This window comes from Salvelinus sp. IW2-2015, unplaced genomic scaffold (assembly GCF_002910315.2).
Source record: "Salvelinus sp. IW2-2015 unplaced genomic scaffold, ASM291031v2 Un_scaffold564, whole genome shotgun sequence".
NCBI classification, from domain to species: Eukaryota; Metazoa; Chordata; class Actinopteri; order Salmoniformes; family Salmonidae; genus Salvelinus; species Salvelinus sp. IW2-2015.
In genome coordinates this window covers 570,601-589,214 of record NW_019942576.1, presented here as the reverse complement: position 1 = coordinate 589,214, position 18,614 = coordinate 570,601, and the positions used below count along the sequence as shown (strand labels likewise).

The 18,614-nt window shown below is 41.5% G+C and overlaps 3 protein-coding genes across 7 annotated transcripts; 1 reads left to right on the top strand and 2 right to left on the bottom strand.

Annotated features, from left to right (window-relative positions):
• Positions 1-2,389: 2,389 nt before the first annotated feature.
• Positions 2,390-5,332, top strand: LOC112068572 (gamma-crystallin N-B). Its single transcript, XM_024135734.2, has 4 exons — positions 2,390-2,498; positions 3,598-3,846; positions 4,308-4,453; positions 5,089-5,332. Exons 1-4 carry the CDS (start codon positions 2,478-2,480, stop codon positions 5,222-5,224), a joined length of 552 nt encoding a protein of 183 aa, XP_023991502.1. The 5' UTR covers positions 2,390-2,477; the 3' UTR covers positions 5,225-5,332.
• A 593-nt stretch (positions 5,333-5,925) lies between these two features.
• Positions 5,926-11,732, bottom strand: LOC112068571 (NEDD8 ultimate buster 1). 5 transcript variants are annotated; one of them, XM_024135730.2, is made up of 15 exons: positions 11,618-11,729; positions 11,169-11,293; positions 10,851-11,018; positions 10,695-10,759; positions 10,505-10,569; positions 10,112-10,279; positions 9,823-9,911; positions 9,498-9,604; positions 9,048-9,234; positions 8,804-8,911; positions 8,496-8,648; positions 7,434-7,580; positions 7,148-7,234; positions 6,849-7,050; positions 5,926-6,580 (listed from the first exon to the last, which is right to left on the bottom strand). In XM_024135730.2, the coding sequence occupies exons 2-15, from the start codon at positions 11,283-11,285 to the stop codon at positions 6,411-6,413; spliced, it is 1,833 nt and encodes a 610-aa protein (XP_023991498.1). In that variant the 5' UTR covers positions 11,286-11,293; positions 11,618-11,729; the 3' UTR covers positions 5,926-6,410. The 5 variants fall into 5 exon arrangements, with proteins under 5 accessions (XP_023991498.1, XP_023991499.1, XP_023991497.1 ...); XM_024135731.2 differs by having other exon boundaries at positions 11,395-11,724; XM_024135729.2 differs by having other exon boundaries at positions 11,169-11,732.
• A 2,335-nt stretch (positions 11,733-14,067) lies between these two features.
• LOC112068570 (uncharacterized protein C9orf152) lies at positions 14,068-16,146 on the bottom strand. Its single transcript, XM_024135728.2, has 2 exons — positions 15,786-16,146; positions 14,068-14,902 (listed from the first exon to the last, which is right to left on the bottom strand). Exons 1-2 carry the CDS (start codon positions 16,012-16,014, stop codon positions 14,391-14,393), a joined length of 741 nt encoding a protein of 246 aa, XP_023991496.1. The 5' UTR covers positions 16,015-16,146; the 3' UTR covers positions 14,068-14,390.
• Positions 16,147-18,614: the final 2,468 nt, after the last annotated feature.

The window sequence follows — 18,614 nt, the reverse complement described above, 5'->3', positions numbered from 1 at the left end:
GACCATCGTTATGTTTGGAGGAAAAAGGGGGACGCTTGCAAGCCGAAGCACACCATCCTAACCGTGAAGCACGGAGGTGGCAGCATCATGTTGTGGGGGTGCTTTGCTGCAGGAGGGACTGGTGTACTTCACAAAATAGATGGCATCATGAGGTAGGAAAATGTGGATATATTGAAGCAACATCTCAAGACATCAGTCAGAAAGTTAAAGCTTGGTCGCAAATGGGTCTTCCGAATGGACAACGACCCCAAGCATATTTCCAAAGTTGTGGCAAAATGGTCAAGGTATTGGAGTGGCCATCACAAAGCCCTGACCTCAATCCCATAGAAAATTTGTGGGCAGAACTGAAAAAGCGTGTGCGAGCAAGGAGGCATACAAACTTGACTCAGTTACACCAGCTCTGTCAGGAGGAATGGGCCAAAATTCACCCAACTTATTGTGGAAAGCTTGTGGAAGACTACCGAAACGTTTGACCCAAGTTAAACAATTTCAAGGCAATACTACCAAATACTAATTGAGTGTATGTAAACTTCTGACKCACTGGGAATGTGACAAAATAAATAAAAGCTGAAATAAATAATTCTCTCTACTATTATTCTGACATTTCACATTCTTAAAATAAAGTGGTGATCCTAACTGACCTAAGACAGGGCATTTTTACTAGGATTAAATGTCAGGAATTGTGAAAAACTGAGTTTAAATGTATTTGGCTAAGGAGTATGTAAACTTCCGACTTCAACTGTACATTCCTGCAGACAGCTGCCAACTGCAGTCTCCCTTAACTTGAGACATCTGTGGCATTGATCATGCTGTTTAATCAACTTKTTGATATGCCACACCTGTCAGGTGGATGGATTTTCTTGGCAAAGGAGAAATGCTCACTAACAGGGATGTAAACAGATTTGTGTACAAAATTTGAGAGAAATAAGCTTTTTGTGCCTAAAAGGGGATCAACACTTTACATGTAGCATTGATATTTCTGTTCAGTATAATATGGCCAAACATCCTAGCCTATTAGGTGGCATGGAGAAGATTCTACCATGTTGGTTATACCTATCCAATTCTCCCAGGGCTGAATCTCTATAGTCTAATGTGGCTTCCTCCCAGGGCTGAGTCTCTATAGTCTGAAGTGGATATCTCCTCTCCATCTGCACTGATCTGAAAACTASAGGATAGGTCAAAGCAGTATGGCGGATGCCTTCTGGGATTTTGTTTCCTCTGTCCAGCTCTTTCACGTTAGTGCAGAAGAAAGGAGACAGCAGATGCAAATGAGCTGTTAGTTAAATCTGGTGAAACACATTTCTCACTATACTGACACTTGTGTTTTTGTTGAACATTGTCTAATGTTGGCGTCTAATAATGACAACTAAAGTGGGAAAGGGGATACCTAGTCGAAGTGAATGAGACCAACATTACAGGCCTGCTACCCAGGCTATGATTGAGAGGGGCTAAATTATACAAAGATAGGGTGATCTATTTAACCCATTGGCCCGAGCGAYAAAGAGTCAGCATATCCAGAGGTAGAGAGACACTTAAAAGGGCTTATCATCCTCTAATGGACTTGTAGGCGATTGATCAGCATTCAAGGGTAGTAATTCAATGCACTATCGGCAAGTCAGGAGATCCATTTACGTTCTCTTTGTTCTCTTACAGAGCTTCAAGCTCTCCAAGATATTACAATATGCCAATGTTGAAAAACATTATTTTATGACATTGAAGAGTCAGTATAAATCTATATTTCTATCTTMAATGTACAGGGATAGTGCTGACATTCATAAACAGTTTTATCACCAGATTTATATGCCCAGTGCGTTATTGTCATAACAGCCATATAAAACTATTACAAAGCCATAAAATCTTAATAATCTATTCAAATGTCCCCCACACTTCACATACAACATCACTGCCAGTTCTAGTACTTCAGATCAGAGGTCGKTGGTCATCTAAATAAGGTTGTGACATCCTGTCTGTGTGAACAATGGCAGGTCATAGTAGTAGTATTGTGTGGAGAGGGCAAGAGAATACTGAGCCTTTGATGTAGCTCTGCACGCTCTCTTCTCCCTCGTGGGCCTATCACCTGGTTGCCATGATAACCACCCTCCCACCACACACACACACAAACACACTTCTCTCTGTCTTTCTCACTGTGCGGGCGTGCCAGGCCTTATTCAACATTCAACTTGACCAGAAGAGAAGCGTTGCATGTGCAAAACGGCCTGCACAAAGCCCTGGCCAAGCAAAACCCTTTGTTGTCCTCCTGTTTAGTCTCTCGACAGCCAAAGCCCAGAATCAGCAGTGCCAACAGTTGAAGGGAAAGTGTCCACCCAGCAAAAGCCCTAAGTCCCCCATTGTGTGTCCTTTGTGTGGCAAGCCTCGCGATACTTTCCGGCARGGCCCCAGACGTATATATTGAGGTGTCCAACTTTTTTACTGTTACACTTTACTTGTGGGCCAGGTTGGACAGTATCCAGTGGAAAATGTCGCAGTATTCTGGAAAGGTAAGCTGCACCTGGGTCTTCCTGTATACACACAGCATCAGGTAGGTTACCACTGGGACATAACTGACTGGACAGCCAGGCCAGGTCTCCCTTGAAAAATAGGTATTTGGACCTCAATGGGACTACCAGGTAAAGGTTAGAGAGAACTCCAGCCAATAAACATATAGGTGTGGGAGTGTATGCATTTAACAGGTAGTGTAGGTGTGATCAAATGAGTTTGGAKATTTGGAGGCAATCCCTGGTGAAAATGTGAGATTTAGAGATTGTTCTAATCAGTGCCATAATTCTGTTTGTCTTGCTGGGAGAAATGTTAAATCTGTCAAGGGAGTTAAAAGATTATATCTAAAAGAGCAAGTCCTGGGAGCATTTCATTGATGTATTTAATTTAAACTATCAGTGGCCGGTATGGARAATTAGTTGGTGGCTGGCCAATAGGAATAGACATACCATAGTCTTGTATGCATACGGCTGCTAAAGCCAACTCTAGTCTTTAATTAATAGCTATAGTTGGTTTCAGCACATAAATACAGCATGGAAACAAGACTGCATGACATAATCTGGAAAGCTGAAGCGTTTTAGTGTCTGCGATTAGAAATGAAAAGGTAACATCCGGTTGAGCCGACATATGCAGCGTTTACCTTGAATGAAGTCTACTCTAAAGCGGAAACATTGCGTTTAAATTTCAATCACGCTGTAAAGCTGAACTTCCGCGATGTGGATTGAATAGACACTCCAGTGACAAAGTGTCTGTCAAGCCTCTAGCCTGGGATCCAAACTCAATCGCTCTGGACCGTTTCACTACATTTGGCTAAGTGAACAATAAAATGAAATGGAGCAATGGAGTTTGCATCCAAAGACTATCCCGCCAGGACTTTGGTTCAAATACTTTAAGCGTTTGCTTTAGCCTGCCTGCAGTGGCAGCTGGGTGGGGTTTGCACTTTTGGGATGTTTCTATGGGTTGCATTGCAACAGGCAAGCTCAATCAAGCCAGTTATAGTATAATGATGTTAAATATTATTTGATCCCAGGCTATCCTACCTCGACCTCCCCACCCTAACTAATGAACTGTGGTATTAACCTCCTCACCCACCCAACACAGATCACCTTCTACGAGGGAAAATGCTTCACCGGCAGGCAGCTGGAGGTCAGGGGAGACTGCGATAACTTCCAGGACCGTGGCTTCATGAACCGCGTCAACTCCATCCGRGTGGAGAGCGGCGCCTTCTGCTGCTTCGACCACCCCGACTTCAAGGGACAGCAGTACATCCTGGAGCACGGCGAATACCCAGAGTTCCAGCGTTGGAACAGCCACAACGACCACATGGGCTCCTGCAAGCCCATCAAGATGGTGAGAGATGGGGTTTAGGGTTCCGGATTGTAGGGATAGGGGTTAAGGATTGAAGGGACAGGMGTTAAGAATTTAAGGGACAGGGGTTAAGGCTTWAAGGMATAAGGGTTAAGAATTTAAGGGACAGGGGTTAAGGRTTWAAGGMATAYGMGTTAAGYWTTMAAGGGARAGGGGTTAKGGCTTAAAGGGATAGGTGTTAAGGTTTGAAGGYACAGGGGTTAAGGCTTAAAGGGATAGGTGTTAAYGTTTGAAGGGATAGGGGTTAAGGSCTAGGGGGGTGCTAATGAGGATGATGAGAGGCTACGTTATAGAGCCATTTTCTACTTTAACTRAAAGATACTTTAGATTCTTCTCGCTCATTTTCATTATAATAGTATTCCATATTCCGCTGTTGAAAAGCGTGTATGAAATCCAAATGCAGACTCATGTTAACTCCTCTCCTCTTCTACTGTGTCTTGCAGCACGGTGAGCACTACAGAATGGAACTGTTCGAGGCCTGTAACTTCTCTGGCCAGTGTGTGGAGGTCTGTGACGACTGCCCCTTCCTGCAGAGCCGTGGCTTCAGCAAGAGCTGCATCAACTCCATCAAGGTCTACGGAGACGGAGCGTACGTAACACACCTCTAGCCACAGACTGTAATCACACACACGTAAAACTGTGAAATCAGAGATAAACACAAACAGAGAGATACATTTACAGTGATTAAACATTTGGATCTATTTTTGTTGAGCTAAGATATCCAACCTTTTAGCATGTGTTAAGTTGGAACATATATGCCAACGATCTAGCAGGTAAGGCGTAGACACTGCTGAATTCCTAAATAACTAATTCCACTATTCACAACTGTMGTCCCAACTGTTATTTTCCAGGAGTGAGTTGAATATTAAAGGGGAAGTTCAAGATTTTACAACTTGATGTTAAATGGTTCCTCACCCTGAAAGTAGTATATTTATTTTTAAAAGCCAAGACACCTTTATGTAACATCAAACCACATATGTAGTTGATTTGATGAGTGATAGTATTTTATAAATCTATGTAATTGATTCATTTATTAATTGAATGGACAGACTAAGCTATTAGCGAACACACAATACATTTCTATATTTTARTTAATATCCTGATAACATCATTAAATTACACACAGTAGATATATTTAGGCCATTACTGCTATTCCATCTCTCTAACAGTGTGTGAAGTGAGCWGATGTGTGACCATTTCTAACCGGTCTGTTTCCTTCTGTAGCTGGGTGATGTACGAGGAGCCTAACTTCCGCGGCCGCATGTACATCGTGGAGAGAGGAGACTACTGCAGTCACAACGAGTGGCAGGCCGAGAACCCCAACATCCAGTCCATCCGTAGAGTGGTCAACTACTTCTAAACCTCTTCCCCTGTCCCGCCCCAGACCCGCATGGACTGTGACTTTCACCATTCTAGAAATGTACAATAAAAAAAATACATAATACCACAAATGTATTTTTATCGAACACTTGCCGTGTTATGTTTGTGTGAGTGTACGAGGGTCTATATAGAGCAGTGGTTTTCAACCTGGGTACTAGGACCCCTGGGGGTACCCAGCCTATCCACAGGGGGTACTTGGGAAGACTCATTATGAATATAGGCTTAAAGATTGATTGCCCATGAGGGGGTACTTCGAGAGCAAAACATATCTGGGGTAAAGTACCCCCAAAAAGTTATGATTAGATAGCACAGGAGGTTGGTGGCAACTTAATTGGGGAGGATGGGCTCGTGGTAATGACTCAGTGGAATGGTATCAAACACATGGTTTCCATGTGCTTGATGCCATTCCATTTGCCCCGTTCAAGACATTATGAGCCATCCTCCCCTGGTAGATAGATACTGTAAAGAGCACAGGCATAAGAAAAATACATGTTCATACTATCACTCATTCACAACTGTGAATCATGAGGCACAAATACATACTAATCGCAAAGGAGTATTTATTGTATGTAATAACAGGTTCTTAAATTAAATGCAAATGACTTTGAAACTAAAGGCAACCTGAACTATATGGCACTAAGACCAGTCATGTATTGTCATATTGGTAATCAAACTCCATGAAAACCACAAATGAAATAAAAACAGAATTTAACCAACTTAATTTCTTGATTKAATTACTTAAAGGGATCTCGAATACTAAAACAGAGCACGAAGACAAATGTATTTCAGTTGGAGAAACATCTTGTATACAAGCAACCAAAAATCCCTTCACGGTACAATTATAAGCCTCACATTCTAAACAGGGTTGAAATCTCAAACATTAACCTTCAAATAATCCAAGTGGTGAGAATGGGGAGAACACAGTCCCCTCTAGAGCATAAACCAGTCAGTTAGCTCACTTCCTTACAAATTATTTCCAATCTGTTGCGCATGTTTAAATGACACTTTAGTACAAAAAACAGAATGTAAAAATGTTGATGTATCGCTATGGGGAAAAAAACAATAATCACAAACCTAATTTGGGGTCTAAAAAGACCGAAATCAAACACCCTTGTTTTAGGACGTGGTGGAAGTGCTTTAAAAATGGCCACCACCTGGACGGCGCTTTAGCTGGAGGGGGTACAGTTCCTGTGGAGGTAGGACTTCATCTGAGCTATGACCTCGCTCTCCTCCTCCAGGGTCAGGTCCAGGTAGTCTTCTTCATGTCGGGGGATGTCCTCCAGCACCTCATTCACCAGGTCTACGTCCATAGGGTCCTCCCCTTGGCTCCCAGAGCCTGGACACACCAATGACAAGTGTCATGTTCATTAGGGCTCTCCTTTGGGGATTTGGGTATAAATGGCATCCTGGTGCCTTAAGTATCAGCAGCYTATTGAATGCCTCTTTCTCACATAGACCTCTCAACAGTGGAACACTAGCCAGTGTATGTGACAATAAAACAGATTTTTGAAATGATTTATTCAATAAGACCTGTATTGTTGTATTAACGGAGTAATGAGAGAGTGCATCCGTCTGTTCATCTGCATGCTTATCTGTGTACGTACGTGTGTGAATGTGAGTCCTACCTGCGGACTCAGAGGAGGTGCTGGGCTCCTCGGAGAGTGAGGAGGGGGGAGAGGGGGAGAGCAGCTCTGGGGGCAGGACCCCCTGGTTGTCCAGCAGTAGCTGGGTGGCCCCTTGCACATCTCCCCCCGTCAGCTTCAGTGCAGCTTCGGCAGCCTCCGGCTCAAAGCCCAGGTATAACAGCTATGCAGAGGGAAGGATAAGGTACCATGCTAAACTGATAAACCTACCTTTTATACTGAAATAGTGACGAGAGCTCGAAAGAGGTAGGGGATGTTACCTGCTCAACCTTGGATTGATCTATGGGGAGCTCTGTGTTGTGGTTGGTTACAGCAGCAGACTCAGCCTGGGTGGACTCTAGAAGAATCTAGGGGGAGACAAGGATCAAGTAATACAAAAAAAATACATATTAGCAAAGTATGCTAGCCTGCACCTACACTCTTCTGCTAGCTAATGTTGCTTCATGGCTCTGGTTATGGTAACTTGTCGTGATGGTTGGCATATCCTCTTTCATGGCYTATTGAGAAACAATGTGTGTTTTTGCAATAGCGGCGACTGCCTCTCACCCCATAGGCTCTGTCCATGTCCCCGTCTGCCTGTTGGAGGGCCCGGGCAGCGTCTCTCTTGGAGTAACCCAGCTCTCGGAGGGTGGCCAGGCCCTCCATACGCCTCCTCCTCCTCTCCCTCTCCTGCTGTTTCATCTCCTCCCTCTCCTGACAGGGACAGACAAAACCATAGAATTACACTCAATATGGCCACCGCTCCACCCATCATGGGTCACTGACTTGAATAGTTCTAGTAAGTGTATTTCTATGATTATAACAGCCCTGATAACTTAGTTGCTATTAGGAAATGTTTCCTATCATCTGCAACTACATCAAGTGAGAGCGCTGGTCCCTTTTTTTCGCCACTATGAGTGCCGGACCCTTTTTCCCTACTATGGGACTTATTTAATTCATAGAAATATAATAACTAGAATGGACATTTGATAAAATAATGTATATGTTGAAAGATAATGATAAAATAATTCCACTCCGAAACCTTATAACTGTATGAAATTGATTAGAATCATAAAATTATAATCTGATGATGTGTGTAGTTTTAGAATTAGATTAAACAATGTATCTGTATAGTGGAAAAACACAGACTGTCTGAGCAAGGCGTAGCTTAGGATTTGAACTTGTATGTGTGTGCCGAAGAAAAAAAACGAGAACAGTTAAACTGTGTTTGGACCGACCTGGCTAGGCCTCTATGACAGCATAGGGAGTACTTCTCAAGGTTTCCCTAATCTCGGGGGAATGGAACTGTTGGCTTGGCAGTGATACACAGTGGTGAGAACTATAGAGAAGGATAAAACTCACCTACTGTTTGTGTGGAAGTATGTGCGCAGCTATAAAATGGATGTCTTTGTATAATGGACTTCAGAGCGTTCTTGTGAATAAACTGTACTATTGTTTTGCATAAGCTGAGTCTTTGACTAATTATTATTAAACCCATGGTCTTACAGATCTCTGGGATTGGTCAGAGCTATTGATTGTCAGTTATTATCATTGGGATTGAAAATTCTCTTGACAACATTACCATTCAAGTCAACATTGCGTCATTCTATTGCTGAGGGGGGGACCCACCTGTCTCCTGTGGGTGATGTGCAGCACGGCCTCGTCTACGTTGCCGTGGCAGGCCCTCAGGCCTAGACGGGCCTCCTGCTCAGAGAAACCCAGACCCATCAGCCCTGTCATCTTCCCTGGATCCAGACACAGACGRCCATACAGGTCCTCCACCTACAACACAGCAGGAGTAAGAGGTAGAATCAGTAATATGACATTATATTACAGTGAGGTGCCTCCCTGCTTATAGAAATGTTGTTGTTAATGTCTGAAGACAAGACAATCTGGACGCAGGACTCCAGATTGTACAGCCAGATTATAGACTGTACCCGCATTAGCTTCTGTGTGGCCTGGTGTTCGTTACCATCCAGGTACGCTAGTAAGCTCTGTAGGAGGTACAGCCTGAGGAACAGCACCTCCTCTCGTCCTGTGTTTCCCTGAAAACAAATTAAATTAATAAAAATGTACTATATTACAACTTTTATGAAATTCAGATCGACATAGGTGCTTAGTGAGTAGGGGCTAGCCGTTGTTTGTTAACAGAGCCATAGACCAGTGATGGTGGTTCATCACCTTGATCTGCATGAGCCTCTGCTGCTGCTCTCCGTAGCACTTGAGGAAGCAGTCCTCGGCTCTCTGCAGCCTCTGCTTGCCGTCGTCCAGGCAGGAGAGGGCCTCCAGGGCTCTGTAGCACCACACGATGTCCAGCTGCAGTACTGCATAGTTGTCCACCGTGCTCAGGAGCACGGAGCCACATGTACTGTGGAGACACACAAAATATATATCTTACATCAGTCTTAATAAAATCTAATGGATCGGAGGAACTGTACAATGGTATTAGAGGTGGAACAGAACGTGTAGTAGAAGTCGTACACATTCAAAGTCAAATGAAATGATAACACCATAAAATTATCTGACATTTTTAATCAGACATTGACGGTTTTAACCAAAAGTTAAATGTGTGTTTTGACCAATATCTGTTTCGACAAAGGATTTCTGTGATTGTAGCTGAAGGTGTTTTACCCAAACTGGTCGTCAGCTTGCAGCAGGTGGCACAGAGCAGCGTCGTACTGTTTCCTCTTCATCAGAGCGCGGCCTTTCTCGTGGAACCCCATGGCTAGAATCAAAGCCTGAGGACAACAATCACACAGCATTAGAAATAGTCAAGAGTTTGTGTGGTGTGGAGTCACAATCAGTGGAGGTTAAATTCACACAGAACACATGGCAAGAATCATAGTTACCATTCAGGCCACACGTTGTGTGAGCTTGCTGTCCACTCGTACTGCTTATCATGACAGTTATGAATATAATATTGCTCATATGTTCATGAGTTCTTTGTCTAGACTACCTTTTTCTCTCTGTGAGGTATTTTCAGAGGGTTCCCCTTCTGATCAGCAATCTCTAGGAATGGAGTCGTGGCTGGGTCATCGGTGCCATCTACAATGACAACCAAACCACAGAACCACCATAAAATAACACTCCTGTAGCATTGTGATTGAGGTTAAACGCAGTATGAYGGTCTTACTGAGAGGATCTGGATGCCTAAAACGACAACCAAGCCAAAGAACAAGCATGAAGTAATATTCCTGTATCGTTGTGATAATTGTGATTGTGTTTAAAAGCAGTGTCTCACTAACCTCTCTCGGAGAGGATCTGGAAGCCCTTCTGGGTTCTCTGGACACTCTGGTCCTGGGTTTTCTTCTTCTCCTCCTCCTCCGCCATCTGTTTCTTCCTCTCAGGCTCGCTCACCCGCAGAACCATAATCTTACTGTTGTTCTTCACGTCCTGTTCATCCAGACGCTTCTCTGTGAAGAGAAACCGTTTCAATGCTTGCAAAGTTGAGAGAAAAAAATAAGAAACCTGCACACTGCTCTTGCTAGTATCGCTGCTCTTTATAATAAGCTTTACGTATCGGACTTAAGGCCTTCGTCAGAGCTTTTGCATGCAAAGCTGAAATTACCAAACATAATGAGAGTTCATATGTATTGATTAGAGGGGGGTTGTGGCAYCTAGGCCTAAATGGAACMTACCAGGAGTCAGTGTCTTCCCATTCAAAATTAACTTGATGTATTTGAGTCCATATTGTTCAGCAATCCTATACAAATGTAGGAAGAAAGTAGCACTGTATAGCTTTGTGACCTTAGACACAGTAGGCCTAAAAAGACACTTCACCCACTGATAACATAAAAGATTGACATTGTGATGGCCATTTTCACTTACCTAGCCATGATATCTTGTGCAATGACATCCAGTTTAGTCTCCAAATAGTTCTTCTTCTTGACATCCTAAAGCAATCAGGTAAAAATCTGGAATTATTAGTTTATCTTCTGTAGGGTGTGTCAGGGAAAACACACCCACCCTAAAACACACACAAACCTTTTTCCCATCTTTAGGCAGAAGGAGTTCCAGCGTGGCCACAAATGTCTCTCTATAGGTCTTATTCCCCATTCCTCTCTTTACTGCTTGGGATCTGATGCTCTCCAAGGCACTTGCCACTTCAGACACAGAGAAGCACACAATGGGTGCATAATTCACTGCAAGCTGCTGTAATGACAACAGTGACAAAGACAGACACACAGACAGGCATAGTTAAAAACATATCACACAAATCTGACTCATAGTCAGGTGACAGACCAGCCAGCTGAATGAACATCAACACATTTAGAATGGCTATAACTTCCTAGCTAATGTTACCTGCAGAGGTTGCTGTCCTGCCRGGTTGTATTCTGTGGTGTAAGGTGGGTTCCAGAGCTGAATCTTATCTTGTTTTAAAAGATTTACCAGCTTTGCCTGAATATGCATCTCTGCCATTCTCAAAACTGTGGAAAAAAATATGGTAGGAAAAGTGAAAGTGAACAGCTAGCCCGTAAACAATAGGGAATTCCGCAGGATYAAAAAGTACGAAAATGTATGTACTCACTACTGTAAGTCGCTCTGGATAAGAGCGTCTGCTAAATAACTCAAATGTAAAATGGATGAGTAGAACTAACTAGCTACAGTAGGTAGAGCCAACATTATTGTATTGTCTAACTACGCAGTCGCAGACAACAACAACAGCTGCGACGCTGCCCCTTTTGGCTACGACTAGCTCACGCAGGATAAATACGACACCTTCGTRGTTTCAGGTTTATTTAAAGATTTACCAAATTAATGATTCAGTCACGTTGGAAGTGTTAACCTTGTCGCCGTATTATTTTGATAGGYACGTGTTGAAACGAGGTTTTTAATGTTATTCTTCTCTTTCACTTCCGTACTAAGGTAAGTCACGAGGTCCAATTTGTCTTCGCTCCTACTCGGTGGCAAAGCACGGAACTTCTAGAAAGTACTCCACCACAAGTATGTCCAATGATTTAAAATATGTAYGTTATCCATTTACATTTTTGGTTGTATTTCATTCCACCGGTTATTACCCTTAATGCAGTGGTGTAAAGTACCTAAGTAAAAATACTTTAAAGTACTACATAAGTCTTTTTTMGGGGTATCTGTACTTTACTTTACTATTTATATTTTTGACAACTTTTACTTCACTACATTCCTAAAGAAAATAATGTACTTTATATGCCATACGTTTTCACCGACAACCAAAGTACTCATTACATTTTGAATGCTTAGCAGGACAGGAAAACGGTCCAATTCACAGACTTATCAATAGAACATCCCTGGTCATCCCTACTGCCTCTGATCTGGCGGACTCCCTAAATCACACATTTATTATATTTTATTTATTTTTAACCTTTATAACTAGGCAAGTCAGTTAAGAACAAATTTCTATTTACAATTACGGCCTACCAAGAGGCAAAATGCCTCTTTTGGGCAGGGATAAAATATATATATTGTGTGTATGTATATATATATATATATATATATATATATAAATATATATATAATATATATATATATGGTATATATATATATATATATATTTATATATATATATATATATATAGTATATATATATATATATATATATATGACAAAAACACACATCACGACAAGAGAGACAAACAACACTACATAAAGAGAGACCTAGACAACAAAACATAGCAAGGCAGCAACACATGACAACACAGCATGGTAGCAACACAACATGGTAGCAGCACAAAACATGGTACAAACATTATTGGGCACAGACAACAGCCCAAAGGGCAAGAAGGTAGAGACAACAATACATCACGCAAAGCAGCCACAACTGTCAGTAAGAGTGTCCATGATTGAGTCTTTGAATGAAGAGATTGAGAAAAAACTGTCCAGTTTGAGTGTTTGTTGCAGCTCGTTTCAGTCGCTAGCTACAGCGAACTGAAAATACGAGTGACCCAGGGATGTGTGTGCTTTAGGGACCTTTCACAGAATGTGACTGGCAGAACAGGTGTTGTATGTGGAGGATGAGGGCTGCAGTAGATATCTCAGATAGGGGGGAGTGAGGCCTAAGAGTGTTTTATAAATAAGCATCAACCCGTGGGTCTTGCAACGGGTATACAGTATGACCAGTTTACAGGGGAGTATAGAGTGCAGTGATGTGTCCTATAAGGAGCATTGGAGGCAAATCTGATGGCACATGCTACGTTTGTAAATTATGTCTGAGTGTTGGCGTGTTCCCCTGGCGATCTGTACATTTTTATGTTTTATTTTTGATTTAACCTTTATTTAACTAGGCAAGTCAGTTAAAAACAAATTCMTATTTACAATGACGGCCTAATGATGTCTGAGTGTCAGTGGTGTAAAAACACTTTAGAGTACTACTTAAGTTGTTTTTTGGGGGTATCTGTACTTTACTTTACTCATCATATTTTTGACTACTTTTACTTCACTACATTCATTAAGAAAATATTGTACTTTTTACTCCATATATTGTCCTTAACACCCAAAAGTACTCATTACATTTTGATTGCTTAGCAGGACAGGAAAATGGTCCAATTCAGAGTTATCAACCAAACATCCCTGGTCATCCTTACTGCCTCTGATCTGGCAGACTCACTAAACACACATGCTGTGTTTGTAAACGATGCCTGAGTGTTGGGGTGTGCCCCTGGCTTTCCGTAAATTAAAATAATAATAATTGTGCAATCTGGTTTGCTTAATAAGGAATTATTTATACTTTTGATACTTAAGAATATTTCAAACCAAATACTTTTATACTTTTACTCAAGTAGTATTTTACTGCGTAACTTACTTTTACTTGAGTCATTTTCTATTAAGGAGTCTTTACTTTTACTCAAGTATGACCGTTGGATACTTTTTCTACCACTGCTGAGTGTTGGAATGTTCCCCTGGCTGTCTGCATGTCCCCAGTGAAAGTTGCGCCCATGGTTTTGGGGTTAGATTAGGAGATGGCTCGGTCCTCATACTATGATGCTACCAACACGATTGGAGTTTAGCCTACAACAAAATGCAGAGACTGACACAAATGACAACACAGAATAGTAGAAGTGAAGGAAAGAACATCAAAAGTATGGTACCTTTTTAAAATGACTCAGACAAAGAGATTTGATGAGATGTTTTAATATTCAATATGCATGTAGAAGTAGCATACTGTACGAAGATATTTAATCACTGCATCATCACACTGTCTGCACATTCCATCTGGATTGCTGGGATTAATCTTACTGTATGACAATAATAGGCTATGCACACCAGAGAATAATCAGTCATTTTCCACTCATTTGTTCAGTGGCACACAGTCCTGCAGACTCACTGGAGAAAATATATTCCCTTCTCAAACAAACACATTTAGGCTCCAATGAGATGAAACTCAAACGTTAACATACGGGTCCAATACAGGGTAAGGCACAGCAACTTACATGACATTATTAACATGTAAATGGCTGCATAGCAAATGTCCTTATAGCAACTCAACAATATTGTTTTTAATGCAGAAACATACAACACATATTGCACTATAGCAGACTCCCTCTCTTATCAGAATGATGTGTACATCCCAAGTCTCCTGGCAGCCTCTGACTTCTTGGGCCCTTTTCTCTGGGGGAAGGGGTAGTGGTGAAGGGAGCTGGAGGAGAACAGAGGTGGCTGCTGGCCCCCAAAACTCAGTTGTCTGGACAAAACGACTGGGGCTGAGAACTTCTGGGAGCCTGAAATGCTGTTACTGGTACTCAACTCGTCAGAATGGATAGAAGTAGAATCCCCCAAGACTTTGTCACTGGACGTCTCAGGACAGTCCTCAGAGAGCGAAGTCAAACTCGAAGAATTGCTGCCGGTGAATGTGGGGTTTGGATGAGGTGCTATGATACCGTTGGTCCGTCGGTGGATTCCCAGGTGTGTGTACCACGGGGTTATCTCCAGGTGCCTAACAAAATCAATCTCAGCCTCTGACACCGTCCTCTTCCTCTCATGGGTGCTCTTCATCTCCTGGTTGACCAGGACCATGTTGACCAGGGCTTTCCCACTGATCTCTGTTGRGTCATCAGCTGATACTGTCGGGAAATAGAATAGAAAAGTAAAGACAGGTTAACAGACATTTGCAATCAACCTTTCAGCTCAGAAAAAATTAAGTGCTTACTTTAGTGCTTACTTATGTAGTCATGTTATTGTAACAAAAATATAACTTGTGTTCAAATGACACCACACACACACACTTCCAGAAGCCTATAGCCTAGCCAGCTAGCCAGCAGATCTGACCTTCTTGCTTACAGCTGCATTAGGTTTGGAAAGACTTCCTGTACATATGACCTAAACTACCTCGTACCCTTGCACATTGACTCGCGCTGGTACTCCTTGTATATGGCCTCGTTATTGTGATTTATTGTGTTACTATTTTCAATGAGCAAAAGTTCTTACTTTTTACTTCTGCGTTGTTGGGAAAGGGCTCAMAAGTTAGCATTTCATGGTTAAGTCTACACCAGTTCTATTCCATTGACGCATGTGACAAATACACTTTTATTTGAATGGGACAATTTTAAAGTACAAGGCATTTGTCATCCRTGGATTGAGGTATGTTTTCTGAATAATATATTGCAGGGGCTCCACAGGTGTTCACGAAGGAAGTCTGTCCGACCCTAGCGCAGCTGTAAGGGTCAGGTCTACTGYCTACCTATAGTCTACAGTAACTGCCATTTTTGTTGTTCAAAGCAGACGGATCAGGATAATCTTTTGTATGAAGAACCAAAAGTAGCCAAGACTAATTCAGTCAAAACTATTGAAATTCACATCATATAAATCCATTATAGATACAAAAGACCAAGGATGCAGAACATCAGCGACAATGTAACATCAGCTTGTTGCCAGACAAAACTTTAGACAAAACTGGTTACGTGTGCATGCCAAGCTCGCACAGCACTRATCGAAAGAGTTGCCTACCTTGTCTGAATAAAACCACCCGGGTCTTTTGTTTCTCTTTAGTGCAGTTGTACTGTTCTCTCAAAAGTGCAATGTCCCGGTTCATCCTGGTTCGGTCCGCGACAATTTCGCGTTGGTCCTCGTCCTCAAACAAATGACTCACGTCTCCGGCTGTTTCCCTACGACTCCAGGATCTTATCSGTTCACAGGAACGCGTCGAATTGCAACAGGAGCAGCAGCGCGACAACATCCTGTTTGCATTGACGACCTATTTAGATTTTTATTTCCCCAATCAAAAGCGGGGCACAACTGACAGAATGAAAAGTTGCCTATTTAACTACCTGCCGCATGTAGAATAGCCCACGGCACTGTCTGCATCTGATTAGGTGTGTAGTGTAACCTATGTACAGTGGTTCTCCAGTTTAATTGATGTGCAAACAACTGAGGAGAATTGAAGGTTAGCCTTTTCTTTTACAAAAGACCAAGTAGGTGCAGTACAATGTGTAGTTTAGCTAGTTATGGTAAAAGGTGAAAACTGCTTATCTGTATGATAGAATAAAGTAAAATAGGTGAATAGYTTAGTATGACTTGATATAATACAATATTATAAAGTAATGCATACAGTAAGCTATGCTACACAAACATTAAGTTACGTTTGAGTCTTCATACTATATTATCCAGTACGTGGGCTTTTTTAAAATTATCTGTAGCCCTAACAATCTAAATTGATTTACATGTTTATGAATTATGTTCTGGAAAGATGTTTTGAATGACCCACTTGTTACTTGGACTAGTTGGCACTGGCACACAGTATATTGACACAACAGTGTTGTTGAAGTTGTGGGTGAGTCCTGCTTTYGAGGGGTGGCATAAATGGATGACATGGTGACACATCTAGCAGGTGTATCTGCACTGTAAAACCCTTCACAGGAAATATGCCCTCAGTTTAATGCTTGGCAATTAGGCCTATTCACACATCACTCCTTTGCTCCATTATTACTGCCTGGAAAATGGGTATTTCTCCATACTAAAGCATTAAGGCATGTGTTTCAAAGATATCAGTAGGCCTACCACAGAGATTTTCTATGCAAACACTCCCTCTTCCATGGATTGTTCAAAGGGAACTGTGGATTTCCTGTTTCTGAAAAAGAAGCAGAGGGCTGCTGATACAGCAGGGGGGGGGGGGTCTCTCTCTCTCAAAAGAGAACTTTTGATTTAAAAGAGTAATCAGAATAGCCGGTAATGATTGACATGAATAAAGCCAAGGACAGAGTAGTGACTGCCCAGTCAAAAAGGGCTCAATCAAGCGTGCACATTCTACAGGAACGCACCCCTGTGTACTGTAGCTCGCCAGTCACTACACCACCCACTGCAAACCACATCATTTCAACGTAGAAAAGTGGGTAATATTCGGTTGAGATGATGATCAATGAAATGTCAACCTTTATTCACCCACTGAAAAGACAGACAGAAGTTTGTGCAAGTACATAGTGCAAGTGATCAATACAGTATGACATTCTGTTCAGGTATTTATATTGTGAAGATCCTCATAGATCTGTAACCTTTGCATGCTATCTTGAACATGCACATGCTCTATGATTACATAATATGACTTTTATAGTTACAGTAACCTCAAAAATGTGGCAATGGATGGGTTAGTCATTTTAAGGTTGAATAAAAACTGTTACATTTGTTTGTAAGATAGTCTTAACTTTAGGATATTTACTGTATTACAAGTCCTATCAAATTGTGTTAGGTTGACAATGCAACCAAATATCAACATTTTAAAGAAGATYTATGTAATCCTTGCATAGTTTAATTTGAGCCACTGGCTTAATTCTAATCTTTAACTTTTTTMGGGGGGGGTTTAGTTGGAGACGTAAATCCAACATATTTGTTAATTTGTCGACAAGTTAATAGGCTATTTACTGTATTGCAAAAGTGATGATGAAWTGAGTTTGGTTGTCAATGCAACCAAATTTCAACATTTAAAGGAGATGTACTGTATATGTTGTGCCACTGACTTAGTCTGATTTTAATTCCAGTTTGTCTACAAATTAATAATTGATATGTTGGATTCACCTCTGCATCTCAAACAAAAATCAAAGTTAAAGAATAGGACTAAATCTAATTAAACTTTAAACGTTTCATTTGATTTAGTCCAGTTCTTTAACTTAGATTTTTGGTTGAAATGGAGCACATCTCCATTTCAACCAAAAATCAAGGGGTCTGAATACTTTCCGAAGGCACTGTATATGACTAGGGTTTCAAGCTTTGGTTGATGTCAAATTGAATCTTCAAGTTAATAATGAATATGTTTGATTCACATAATCAAACATATTCATTATTAACTTGAAGATTARAGCCTTATTCAAAAATGTATTAAATTGTTTTTTCCCCTCATCAATCTACACCCATAATGACTAAGCAAAAATAGGTTTAGACGTTTTTGCTAATTTATATGAACAACAAAAAAATATCACATTTACATAAGTATTCAGACCCTTTACTCAGTACTTTGTTGAAGCCCCTTAGGCAGCAATACAGCATCTAGTCTTCTTGGGTATGACGCTACAAGCTTGGCACACCTGTATTTGTAAGCATTTCACTGTAAGTTCTACAACTGTTGTATTCGGCACATGTGACAAATACAATTTGATTTGATTTGATTTGGGGAGTTTCTCCCATTCTTCTCTGCAGATCCTCTCAAGCTCTGTCAGGTTGGATGGGGAGTGTTGCTGCACAGCTATTTTCAGGTCTCTCCAGAGATGTTCGATCGGGTTCAAGTCCGGGCTCTGGCTGGACTACTCAAGGACATTCAGAGACTTCGTCGTTTTCTTGTTGGAAGGT